Source organism: Serinus canaria, chromosome Z, assembly GCF_022539315.1.
Source record: "Serinus canaria isolate serCan28SL12 chromosome Z, serCan2020, whole genome shotgun sequence".
Taxonomy (NCBI): Eukaryota; Metazoa; Chordata; class Aves; order Passeriformes; family Fringillidae; genus Serinus; species Serinus canaria.
The window spans coordinates 33,783,671-33,795,794 of NC_066343.1; the positions used below are offsets into that span (position 1 = coordinate 33,783,671).

General features: G+C 39.7%; 1 protein-coding gene across 1 annotated transcript; it reads left to right on the plus strand.

Moving 5' to 3' along the window:
- Window positions 1–3,688: 3,688 nt before the first annotated feature.
- Window positions 3,689–11,829, plus strand: LYRM7 (LYR motif containing 7). The gene is made up of 5 exons (XM_009096087.4): window positions 3,689–3,789; window positions 5,860–5,932; window positions 6,572–6,642; window positions 9,146–9,227; window positions 11,304–11,829. The coding sequence occupies exons 1-5, from the start codon at window positions 3,772–3,774 to the stop codon at window positions 11,378–11,380; spliced, it is 321 nt and encodes a 106-aa protein (XP_009094335.1). The 5' UTR covers window positions 3,689–3,771; the 3' UTR covers window positions 11,381–11,829.
- The last annotated feature ends 295 nt before the right edge of the window (window positions 11,830–12,124 follow it).

Sequence of the window (12,124 nt, forward strand, 5' to 3'; positions counted from 1 at the left end):
GCTGGGCTGCGTTAGCTTTTCCACCAAAGTCTGCAGGTGTTTGGTGCTCTTCAAATCAGGGTCCTGCAGAAGGGCAGTTTGATGTGCCAGCCCTTCTGCACATAAGTAATTTCGTAACTATGAAACAAACTAATCAGTGTAGCCGGGCAGTAATTCACAGAGGGCAACACTAAGATACACAGCTGTACATCTAGTTGTAAATGTTTTTGTTATATATCTATGACAGTCATTAAATAGGAGGAATGAAAAAGTGGGCGGGGTGGGGAGGTGGAACTAACACAAACCTTAAGGAGTAATAACAAAGCTTCATTTTCATGTGGTTCAACAAGACCAAGTACGAGGTCCTGCACCTGGGTCACAGCAACCCCTGATACCAACACATGCTGGGAGAGAGAGAACAGCCCTGGGGAGAAGGACTTGAGGCTGCTGGCTGGGAGGCTGGACATGACCCAGCCATGGGCACTCCCAGCCCAGAAAGCCAAACGTGTCCTGGGCTGCATCCAGAGCAGCGTGGGCAGCAGGGCCAGGGAGGGGATTCTGCCCCTCTGCTCTGCTCTGGTCAGAGCCCACCTGGAACTCTGCATCCAGCTCTGGGGTCCCAGCGCAGGGAGGACATGGAACTGCTGCAAAGAATCCAGGGGAGACCACAAAAATTATCAGAGTGACAGAGCACCTTTTCTATGAGGACAGGCTGAGAGAATTGAGATTGTTCACCTTAAAAAGACTTCAGAATGGCCTAACTGCAGCTTTGCAGTACCTGAACGCAGCCTACGATAAAGGCGGAGGGAAATTTTTTACAAGGGCATGTAGAGGCAGGACAAGGAGGAATGACAAGGAGAAATGGCTTTAAACTGCAAGATTGGAGGTTTAAATTGGATATGAGGAAGAAATTCTTTACTATGAGGGTGGTGAGGCACTGGAACAGGCTGCCCAGAGAAGTTGTGGGTGTCCAATCCCTAAAAGCATTCAAGGCCAGGCTGGAGATGGAACTCTGAGCAACCTGATCTAGTGAAAGGTGTGCCTGCCCATTGTAGAGGCATTGGAACTAAATGACCTTTAATGTCCCTTCCAACCTAGACAAATCTAGGTCTAGGATTTTCTAAACTTCACAAAAAAAGAAAAAATAGATTGATTTCCCTGAAGATTTGTCTAGGAGCATATTAACAGAGATATTTATATATATTTGTCTCTAGACAAAAAAGTTACAGGAAAGCATTTTGGAGGGAGGCAGGGAATGAATATTGCTAAGTGGCTTAAACTTAATGTGGTTCTGCAGCTGATTACCTGAACATGTTACAAAAAAGAGCAGAATTTGTCATACATTTCTGGTAGTAACTCTGAAATAATTTATCATTAAATACCCTGAAAAAAACCTTCTGATAAAGTACATTAAACAATGAGATTTTATTATTTTCCTTACATGATGTCCTGGATTAAGATATTTTGACATGTATACGTCCTACAGATGGTATTGGAGCTTTATGACAATTAAAAGTGCTTCAGGGACAAACTTCTTTGAATTATATTGTTGTCCAGCCAAGGTTATTCAGCAAATATATGAACAATTTGGGTGAACACTGCTGTGGATTTAGTCAGAAAGTATATTTCTATGTTAAGAGAAGACATAAAGAGACAAGTTTAGAAGTTCAAAAAAAGCAAAACCACATTTTTTTCATATAGTTGACTTCAGCATATATTTTTGTCTCACCATGTAATCAGCAACTTTTATTATTTTGAATAAAACAATGAATGAATTAGACCCCCTTTTCAAAGATCTAATTCATTCATTCACATCTGCAATAATTAACCTTGGAAATAAATTATGAATAAATATCACCTCTGCTAACAGATCAAGTTTCTTTATGAGCTACATAGTAAAAAACAGTATTGAATAGATGCTTACAAGTAAGTATTAATAATAAAAATAAGTAATAGTTTAGTATTAACACTAAACTATTACTCAAAATTATTGAGTAATAGTTTAGTGTTCCCATATTTCAATTCGCTTACAATGTAATTGCTGTTAAATGATTAAATAGATGTGAATTGAAGCTAGAGGTCTAGTGAGCAGAAAAGCTGATTGCACAGAAAATCCTTATGCTGCCTTTAGCTAATGTTGAATGACGTGTTAGTGAACTATAAGCTTGTTTGTTTTTCAAGAGAATGGCAATTCAGTTTTACAGATGTACCCAGCATGGCCATGATGTGGCCAGGCCAAGGCTGGATTGGTCGGGGTGTGAGTAAGGCAAGCCAGGGCTTCGGGGAACTTGATGTGAGCAGCCAAGAAAGTGACCTGACTAGGGAGGGGAAATGACTGAACAGAAAAATATGCCTGCTGGATAACACCAGCAGAGAAAAAGACTGCCAGCTTGGGAGCTGTGATCCTGAGAACCAAAAGTGTCCTTGAAAAGTGCAGCTGGCCTCTTCTAAGTACAGCTGGATACCTAGAAGCTGGAGAAGTCCTGAGATACTACTGATAAGCACAGAAGCAAGGAGTTGTAACCACAACTTTTCTTCTGAAGTGGTGAAAAAAATAGACTGGGAAAGAAAGCAGCACCCCAGATAAGGAAGGATTCCGAACTGCCGTTGGTTGTTCTAACTGCAAGAGCAAGGAAATCGTCTGGCAAAATAAAAACTGAATCCAAGAAGCTGCAATCATCATTTATTGACCATTCTAGGTGTCACACAGAAACTGGCGTATGTCCAGTTACCCATTTGAAACAATTATAATTTTGTTCAGAAGAAGGAGCCGAACATACTGGTTTTTGTGCCACCCTGGCCAATGATGTGCAGGCCCTGGCAGGGGGTGCTGGGCTGGGAGCAGCCCCTCATCCCCACTGCGGCTCCCCTTGGAGCCATTGACCACTCCAGTGGAATGAGGAGCCTGTGGGCAGCACTGCCTGCCTGCTATGAGCCCCCTTCAGCTCCTCCTGTGGCAGTGGCAGTCTCCTGCCAGACCTTGGCACACCAAGGACTGGCACTGTTTGGATAGCCAAGAAGGTCCATGGGATCCTGGGGTGCATTAGGGAGAGCATTGCCTGCAATTCAAGGAGGTGATCCTGCCCCTCTGCTGTGCCCTGGTGAGGCACATCTGGAGTGCTGTGTCCAGTTCTGGGCTCCTCAGAGCAAGGGAGACATGGAGCTCCTAGAGTGGGTCCAGCGGAGGGCAGTGAAGAGGGGACTGGAATGTCTCTTTTTGAGGAAAGGCTGTGGGAGCTGGGCCCAGTCAGCTTCGAAAGGGGTCAGGGGAAGGATCCAAGCTGTTCTCAACCGTGCCCTGCAACAGGACAAGGGGCAGTGGACAGAAGCCGATGTTTCTGAAACAGGAAGTTTCTGTGAACACGAGGAAGAACTTCTTTACTGTGCGGGTGAGCTGATACAGGAGCAGATAATTGTCCGGATAATTTGTGGAGTCTTCCCCAATGGGGATGGAGCTGTCTGGATACAATCGTGTGCCATGTGCTCTGAGATGTCTCTGCCTGAGCAGGGACGTTGGACCAGATAAGCCGCTCTGCTCCGTTCCAGGCTGAGCTGGAAGTGCCATCTGTGAGTCTGTGAAGGCCGCGTCAGCCCCGCCGGCGGGGGCAGCGCGGCGGGGGCACAAAGGCTGCTCGGAACGGCGGCGGTGGCCGGCGGCTCCCGGGGGACAGCATTGGCGGCGGCACCGGCAGCAGGGCGGGAGGGTGCGGTCGTCCCCGCTCGGCACTTCCGACGGCGGGGCACCTCACTTCCGGCGGCCGGGCACTTCACTTCCGGCGGCGGGACGGTGCCATGGGGAGCCGCGGGCAGGCGAGTGACACACACACACACACACACACAGAGATACACACGCACACACATGCGCGTACTCTGTCCGTGCTGGGAGGTTGCAGCTTGTAGCTTTTGTCGAGCGAAAAGACATAGATTTTCAGAACAAGAAAGATAAAAATCTCGGTAAAAGAAAGTAGCGGTTTGCACGCAAAGGCCATTGCGGGAAAAGGAAGCGAGACGTGTGATAGGGAGAGGTTAAAATACATCAAAAGCACCTCTCGTGAGAGTAAGGGAAAAACAAAGACCTAAGAATTAATAAGCCGTTTCATTACTGCGGTGTAATTTCCTTTCGGTACCTCTTTCGGAAGTGTCTTGAAGCCTAATCTTGGGACTACAGTCGACAGGTATTGGCGGAGCTCTCTGTTAATGCAGGTGGCTGTAGAGGTCAGAGGTGTCTGCATTAATACTTCTTGATCAAGACCATCTAATACAGCTTTTCACCATTGTGGCTGGTGTGGTGAAAAGTTTCCAGGAGGGCTTTGGAGAAGTTGAACCAGAGAATATCCTTGTTTGGAAGGAAGCCACAAAAAAAAAGATGGAGTTCAGCCGCTGGTCTTGCACGGGACCATATCCAGGAGTCACACCATGTGCCTGAGGGAGTTGTGCAGAAGCCTCCTGGGCTCTGTCAGGCTGGTGCTGTGACCACTGACCTAGGGAGCCTGTTCAGTGCCAGCCACTTTTTGGGTGAAGAACCTTCTCCTGATACCCAGCCTGAGTGTTCCCTGACACGACTTCAGGCTATTCCCTTGAATCCTGGCACTGGATACCAGAGAGTAAATTGGTGCCCTTCCTTCTCCCCTTGTGGGGATCCTCTAGACTTCTGTATGGGTAGGAAGATGCCTGAAGATGGCTCACAAATTGTTGAAAATAACCATAAAAATGTCAAGTTTTGCCATACATGTGTTCAGCATAAAACCACATGAATATTAATCTGCTATTTGAAAAGATGGCAAATATACTATGGAGTATAAAAAAAAATCAGGATATTAAAATATCTGCAAAACAAGAAGTTTATTTGTTTCGTTTTAATTCTGTGGTTTTACTTTCCACAGATTCATCCATCTAGGGAATGGTGCAGTTAAAGGCAGCGTGGCTCTTTTCATTTGCTGGGTTTTTTCCTGAGTTACAGCCCTGTGTTACTTCTGTGTCCTTCTAAAAAATATTTTGAATACTAATCGTGAGAGAAGTACTTGGAATTGTGCCCTCTAGAGATGCCAAAACATAATAGGAAGTACTAGAAGGACCTTCAAAAGGCATATTGTTATCAAGATTATTATTTTCTCGTGCTTGTCAGATTCTTTTCAGTCTGTGGCAGACACCAAAAAAGTTTCATAGGGATTCGAGGGTTTCTGTAATTCATTGCAGTCTGTATGAATGATCAACCAAAACCACAAAACTGTGAGCTGTGATTCTCGTGGGTTTGATTTTCGTACGTATTCAGTTGTGTTTTCTCTACATTGTAAATTCTAACTTTCTGAGTGTTTGCTTTTACTGAAGTGTTCATTTGTTGACCTGGCAGTTGTATGTAAGGGAAGGACTTTGCGTTGGTTTTGCCACACCACCTGTAAAAGAGTTTTATGTGAGAATACTCCAGTCATTTCTTTTTCTATCATTTTCAATAGCCAGAAATATGCACTGATGTACCCTTGATAATTCCTTCAAGTAACTTGACTTTTAGACTTTTAGAGTTATTCCAGTTCTGTTGGGTTTATTTGACATTAGCACAATAAATAATGCTTGTGTCCATGTATTTTCAGGATTATATTTCCATCATGCCAAATAATTATTTAGGATGTGGTGCCAGCATTTAAGGGTGATTTGAAATATCTAGACCTGTCTAAGATTTTGATGACATCACATCAGCTTTGGCTGCAAGTGTTTTGATCAGGAATTTAAGTAAAGCCTCTTAGATATTGATTCTGTATCAAATTTTGTACTGAATGGAAAGAACATGAAATTTAAACCAAAACATTTTCAATTTTAACGTGTTCATTTTATCTAACAATCCTGCTAGCAAATAAGTTAATTCTATTGATGTTGTATTGGCAGGTTTTGAAGCTTTTTAAGTTGTTACACAGAACACGGCAAGAAGTTTTTAAAAATGATACCAAAGCCCTCGAAGGTGAGATACTTGTTTTGTGTGGTGCATGCTTACTTGTATTTCGTGGAACTTTCTTTTCAGAATACAGAGAAAGATAATTCTTAACATAATCTGTCTTCAAATTATTCCCACAATTTTCAAATAATAATTGGGGAAAATTGCGTGTCCATAACCAGATATCCTTTAATTTTAAACAAAAAAATGGTCCTTAGAGTCAAGCACCCAACACATATTTTGGAAGGGAAACATCTCTTTTTTAAATGTTCCTTATCTTCTTGGGAGATATTTATTTTTTGGTTTTTTTTAACTTCTCTTCAGTCCACCCAGAGAATGGTTATCTGTACTAATTAATTCTCTATGTGTGGTTTTTCCTCAAGAGATTAATCCTGCTTTTTTAGTACATTGTGTATGCATAAATTGGGAATCTAAATTGGAGAATGCTAAATTTAGAATGCTAAATTGGGAATCTTACTTTATTTGTATACCAGTCAGCTTAAAATGTGACATTGTGTGAATTACATGGAGATCTTACATTGAAATACTTTGATCAGAGTGCCCCAGGAATGTGCCATAAAGGACTTGAGATTCTTAACTTTGGGGCAGTGACAAACTCAAAATACAATTTTTGTTCACTCTAGTTTTTTTGTTTACTTTATTTAGCTGCAAGACAAAAGATAAATGAAGAATTCAGAAATAACCGAGGTGAGACATCTGAAGAGAAGATTAATGAGGTATTTTGTTGCTTTCTGTTGTTTGGGGTTTTTTCCCCACTTCACATACAAATATTTAGAAATTAGTTTTTTACTTAAAGGATCTCTAAACCACTGTAAACACATTGAGACATGATGAAAGCCAGGTTGGTTTAGAAAGACTTCTACGTGGATCTTTGTTTGTAAATATATAGATACCGCCAGTGGCATTAATATTGTTTTATAGAATCTTTTACATACAAAAGTACGTAAATAGAAAGTGTGTTCTGATAGTTCAATGTGATTATTTTGAAGTTTATAATAAAATTCTATGAGATAATGTTTGAAGTTGAAATTTCATGTAAATATTTTATGCTTTGCTCATAATACCCATCTGCACTGTGGTGACTTTAATGTACCTGCTCACTGTTGTTTAGGCAAACAGAAAAAAACAGACAAATTAATCAATCTGCTGATCTATCACATATGACTCAGAATATTGGTGGAAGGCAAAAACCAGCAAAATTATGATGATTGATTGTAGTATAGTATAGTCGTAGTATATCTAATTATACTACAGGTATTTTTTTGCTTCTTCTTTCCTTACCGTGCCTTAAAAGTAGAGCATTCTGTTAATTCATTACATTAGTTACCTTTGCTCCATTGTTGCGTTAACACTTTTTCCTGAGTCATTTTTTTCTGAAAGTTACTGTGAACTGAAAGGCAACTTCTATATTTCAGATAATTTTAGCTATTAACATCCATACAGACTGAATAACTTAGTCCTTGTCATTCAGCCTTTTATCAGACTGTTTTTACATTGTCACTGGGCACTGGTTGGAAGAAAGTGCCTACATCTGTCCCTTGAAGAAATAAATTGTAAACCTTTTCCTAATGCCAGCCACTGAACAATAATGTAAATAGTTCTCACCTTTTAGTTAGGAGTTCCTGAATTTCAGCTTGTTATCAGCCTCCTGTAACAGTACTCAGTGTTTGTGCTACCACTGTCTGATCAGCTAAGTTATGTGTTCAGGGTTTGGTTTTTTTTTTTTAATAGATATACAGGAAAAATATTTGCTGCAATTCTGAAATCTGTATTTGTTTTCTAGGCAACCTACAAATTACACATATGTGACTTTTTAATATGGGATAGTTGATATTTGATTAACTGTGTCAGTGAAAGAAATACTAGACTTCCACCCCAGCTACACACTCCTAGAACATCACTGAAGCTGTCATATTTGTTACATGTACACACTGAAAAGAGTTGCAGAGGAACTGAATCAAGTCTTAGAGAGGACTTCAGAATGTTTGAGCACTTGCTTGCGTGAATGTGGTGCTGTTAATGTTCTGCTTTGGACAGCAACTAAAAAATGGAGTATTGACCAGGCAGAATAGAAAACTACAGTGCATTCTAATATGACAACAAGTACTTGTATTGGTATGTACTTGTACATGTCAAGCTTGCAGTGACATAAGGAGATTGAGGTAACTGTCTACAGTATGAGGATGAGAAATGTGGTAGCTGAATCTAATGCACCAGTTTTCGTTCAGATCGGGAGTGCACTTATGAAGTTACCTTGGTTATTTCCTCTTCTTGTGATTTTTCTTGTTATGTAAAGTGTCAAACCAGCTAGCAGAATTCCCCTAAGGTCAGTCTGAAGAATAAGCTGTGCTTCAGGAGCATGCAGCCTGGCTGCCAACGGGCTTTCAGCAAGGGGAACTGAAGGGTATTTGCTCCAAGCCCTTAAAAAGGAAGAGCATGAGAAGAAGTGCAGTGTAGATGGCAAGTAGCAAAAGCTCCAGTCTTTGCAAAGATCCACTTCTGTTGGTATGCGCCACTTCCTAGTGTGAGCATCTCTCCTGAAATGTCTCACTTGAGCAATTTCATTTATTTCTGACACAGGTATCATGCAAACGAATATTAGACTTCTCTTAATGGCTCAGCAAAGCCAGCAAGGGTGCTGCAGTTTATCCTCTTAGTGAGAGAAGGAATTCTAGGCCTTTTGCCAAATACTAATTCCTCGGGTAGACTTTAGGTAGTGCCTTGTTTCTGTACAGTTCTACTGTGAAACCTCAGTATTCTTAATTTTTGTCATGTTTTGCTCTTCTTTTTGTCTCCTTATTTCAGGAGCAGTAGTGTTGAAAGAATAAGATTGCCCTTTCACTATGGGAATTGAATGTTATTGAGGCATGAGTGAGTGTCTTTTATCATTGGAAACTAGTTAATTTGTTTTGTAGTTACATTTCACTTTATTCAGTCGCAGTTTTAATTGCGTACATAGATGTATGTACTGGCATATGTTACTGAGCCAGAGTTTCCCTCACTATGTGCTCTGTGTCAAGGTCACTTAGACATCAATCTGCAAGTTATTCCAGGATCCCCAAGGCATAAGCAATGTATACATACTACATAAGTAACTGAGCAGTATAACCAAATGATTTTAGTATTTTAATAGTTGTCTAGTATGGAAAATATCTTCAGAAACAGTCACATATAATTCAAATTACTCTCTTGTTCCTCCATTCTTACTCCTTTTACTAGCTTCTTAAAATAGCTTCAGATGTTGAAGTGATTCTCAGAACTTCTGTTATTCAGGCGGTTCACACAGATTCTGACAAAATAGGTGAGTAATCCTGCATGCTACAAAGATACTTAAATATGTTACAGTTTAGTAAGTAAGTATAGAGTGTGAAAATAAAGAAAGGAATAGCGAGGCAAATAGCCTGTCTGTTATCCTCTGGCAAAATTCTTAATGTAAGCTATTCATTTATGTCACTGCCTAGGACAGGTGGGGGTTTCAAAGGTACAAAGTTTCCATTCCAATGTTTTGAGGTATGGAGGCTGGTAGAAAAGAGGCAGTGATTACTTTTAATGCCCTTAACAAGCTGTAACTATTAGGAAGGTCGCAATTAGATAGCTAGTCAGCATGGATGTACAGGCTAGTCAGTCAGCATATGTCCAAAGCCAGTAGCCACAGTACCAATCAGTACCTGCTTGCTATACCAAATTGGGAAGAGCTGCCTGTGAAGCATTAGCAAATGCACTATGTACACTGACCATAGAAAAGCTTTTTCTTTGAGGATTGAGTGTTCACTTCCAAAACTTCTTTCCAACAATTTCATTTTCAGGTTATGCTATGTAAGATTTGTGACACAGTGGTTACCTCGATGCAAAGTCTATCAAATTTTGAAATCCTGATTCCTGGTTTAGAAGTTCTTTTATCTTGCAGTCAAAAAGAAAAGTAATAGGTAGGCTCAGCATACAACTGTGTGGTAAGAGAATACAGGAAATCTTCAGCTGTGCACATTGTTTCCTTTTACTTCTGTTTAGTGTTACCTGTAAAGTTTTGTGCCAATCTTCAGTTTTAAGTTTGGTAAAACATTTAACTTTAAAACAGCAATTATGATCAAGGCCAAAGATAAATCTGGACCAGTGTCAAGTCTTCCACAATGATTCCAGGTGAATAATAGTTGAAGAATAGGAACAGACAAAGTGAATTTGCACGTTGTTCAGCTGTTCACACCTGGCAGCACTTCCTGAGTCAAGGATGTTTTCTGGCTTAATTATCTTCAATGGGCTTCTCTTCAATTCATTTTCACCAAGCTATTCATGATTTTTTTAAGTCCTTTATTGCCTCCTTCCCCATGAAACAGCTCTCAGAAACAACAGGTGAAAGTCTGATTATTCTTGCTATTCACTGCACACTGTGGGTAAGGAGGCATTTATACACACAACAATAGCACAATAATGTTTTCTCTTTCATTTTTAACTGGATTCCTGCTAATAGTCACTGCTTATTCTAAATTTAATTTTTGGCTGCCAAGCATACATATTATGTACTTATTTTTACAAAATTGTACTCATTAAACTCATTTGAGTGGTTACAATTGTTAAAAACCAGATGTCCCCAATGTTCCAGGTGGAGTGGCACAGGTCCACTGGGTCAGATGCCCCTTTTTTGTCCTGTTTTTTGTCCCTTTGGATTGGTTTCTTTTTGGATCCTTCATTTGCATGAAGGTTAAGGCGCTTGATTGGCCCATTATAGTTCTGTCCAGGCTGGCTTGTTTCACCTGGAGGGTGGTGCACTTTACTTAGGTGTATTGTGGTACCATTGAGTACCATGTTTCTTATAACTACCCTTTTATTCCCTTTTACCATAACCAAACTAACAGTACATACTTAACAGTAGTTATTTTACAACAGTTTATAACCTATTTTTAACAGTGACAGTGTTGTGGCAGTAACTTTCACTAGGTGCTTTCTTTTCATCTTGGCCTTTAAAATAGGTGTGACAAGATAAATACTACAGATTAGATTCCAGGACTTGGGTGAGAGAGCTAAGTCAGATCCAGTATCCATTTTTTAAAATGCTTAATTAAGCATAATATGACTCAGGCTTCAAAAAAATGCTATTCAACCCCTGCTAAAAGTTACTGCAAAACTGTATGGCTTCTTAATATCAAAATTTCCAATTCTTATAAAAGGAGATGAGAAAACGTAATTGTAGCCAGCTGAAAGTAAAATCTTAGTATGGTTTTTTCTTAGATATCTAGATGCTGGATAGATGTTACTTACCACAAGTTCAGATCCTCATTTTAGTAACCAAATATTTTGTTTGTAAATGTAAAAACACCTTTAGAATTTTACCTAGTATTTTCCATAAGATTATAGTCTTACTGTTTTTTTTTTTCTATTTCAGTACTCATACCCAGGAAAGATCTGCTACAGGACAACACTCCCTACTTAGATAAACCAACAAAAAAGCAAGAATCCTGAGGAAATATTGTTAACAGGAAAAAAGAGACTGAATTCAACTCACTGATTTTATTGAGTGCTGGGGTATGATCATGCAGTTGTTCTGTGGAAGGTAGTAATACTTTAACTGAACTTAAAAGTACACTCATGAATTGTGTTACTTCAGCCAGGAATGTTTCTGATTATGACAGCTCTCAGACAGAGATTGTTTCCCAGCAATCCAGAGTTTTTCAAAGCTATATAAAAATTAAATTGAGTACTTAATACTGATAATATTTATTTTGAAGTTTATTGTCAATCATAAGATTCTTTGAAATGATGAAAAATTATCTTGTGGCATTTAATGTTAAATTTATGCTTTGTACCAAGAGCATGATTTCTGAAGCTGTCATTAATTGTACACTAGTATACTGTGATGCTTGAGAGCGTTCTTGAAGGTTTATCTGAATAAATTATTTGTGTTTTACAGATGGGAGAGCATGTTTTGTGTTTTTCTTCTCCCAAACACTCTGGAATGAGCAGGAATGTTAGGGTTTGAGTTCTTAGATAACAGCACAAGAGAACCTAGGCACAATATAACCTAAGGATGTTCATTTATGAATTTGTGGTTTGTGTTTTAACTGATAATCATTGAGTGACTGAGGCATTTTCCAAAGAAAAAGGCCTTGCCATTTAGTTGCAAGTGAACTTGCCTAGAGTGAATATATTAAAAGTATGATTAGTAAGCCCTAGAAATTTGCATTTTTTTAAAGGATACTTCTTGTT

Bases quoted from the DNA above. Each gene is read 5' to 3' on its own strand.
- LYRM7 (XM_009096087.4), top strand. The intron at 5,933-6,571 runs GTGAGATACTTG...TACTTTATTTAG, and splicing joins TGATACCAAAGCCCTCGAAG to CTGCAAGACAAAAGATAAAT. The intron at 6,643-9,145 runs GTATTTTGTTGC...TCCTTTTACTAG, and splicing joins CTGAAGAGAAGATTAATGAG to CTTCTTAAAATAGCTTCAGA.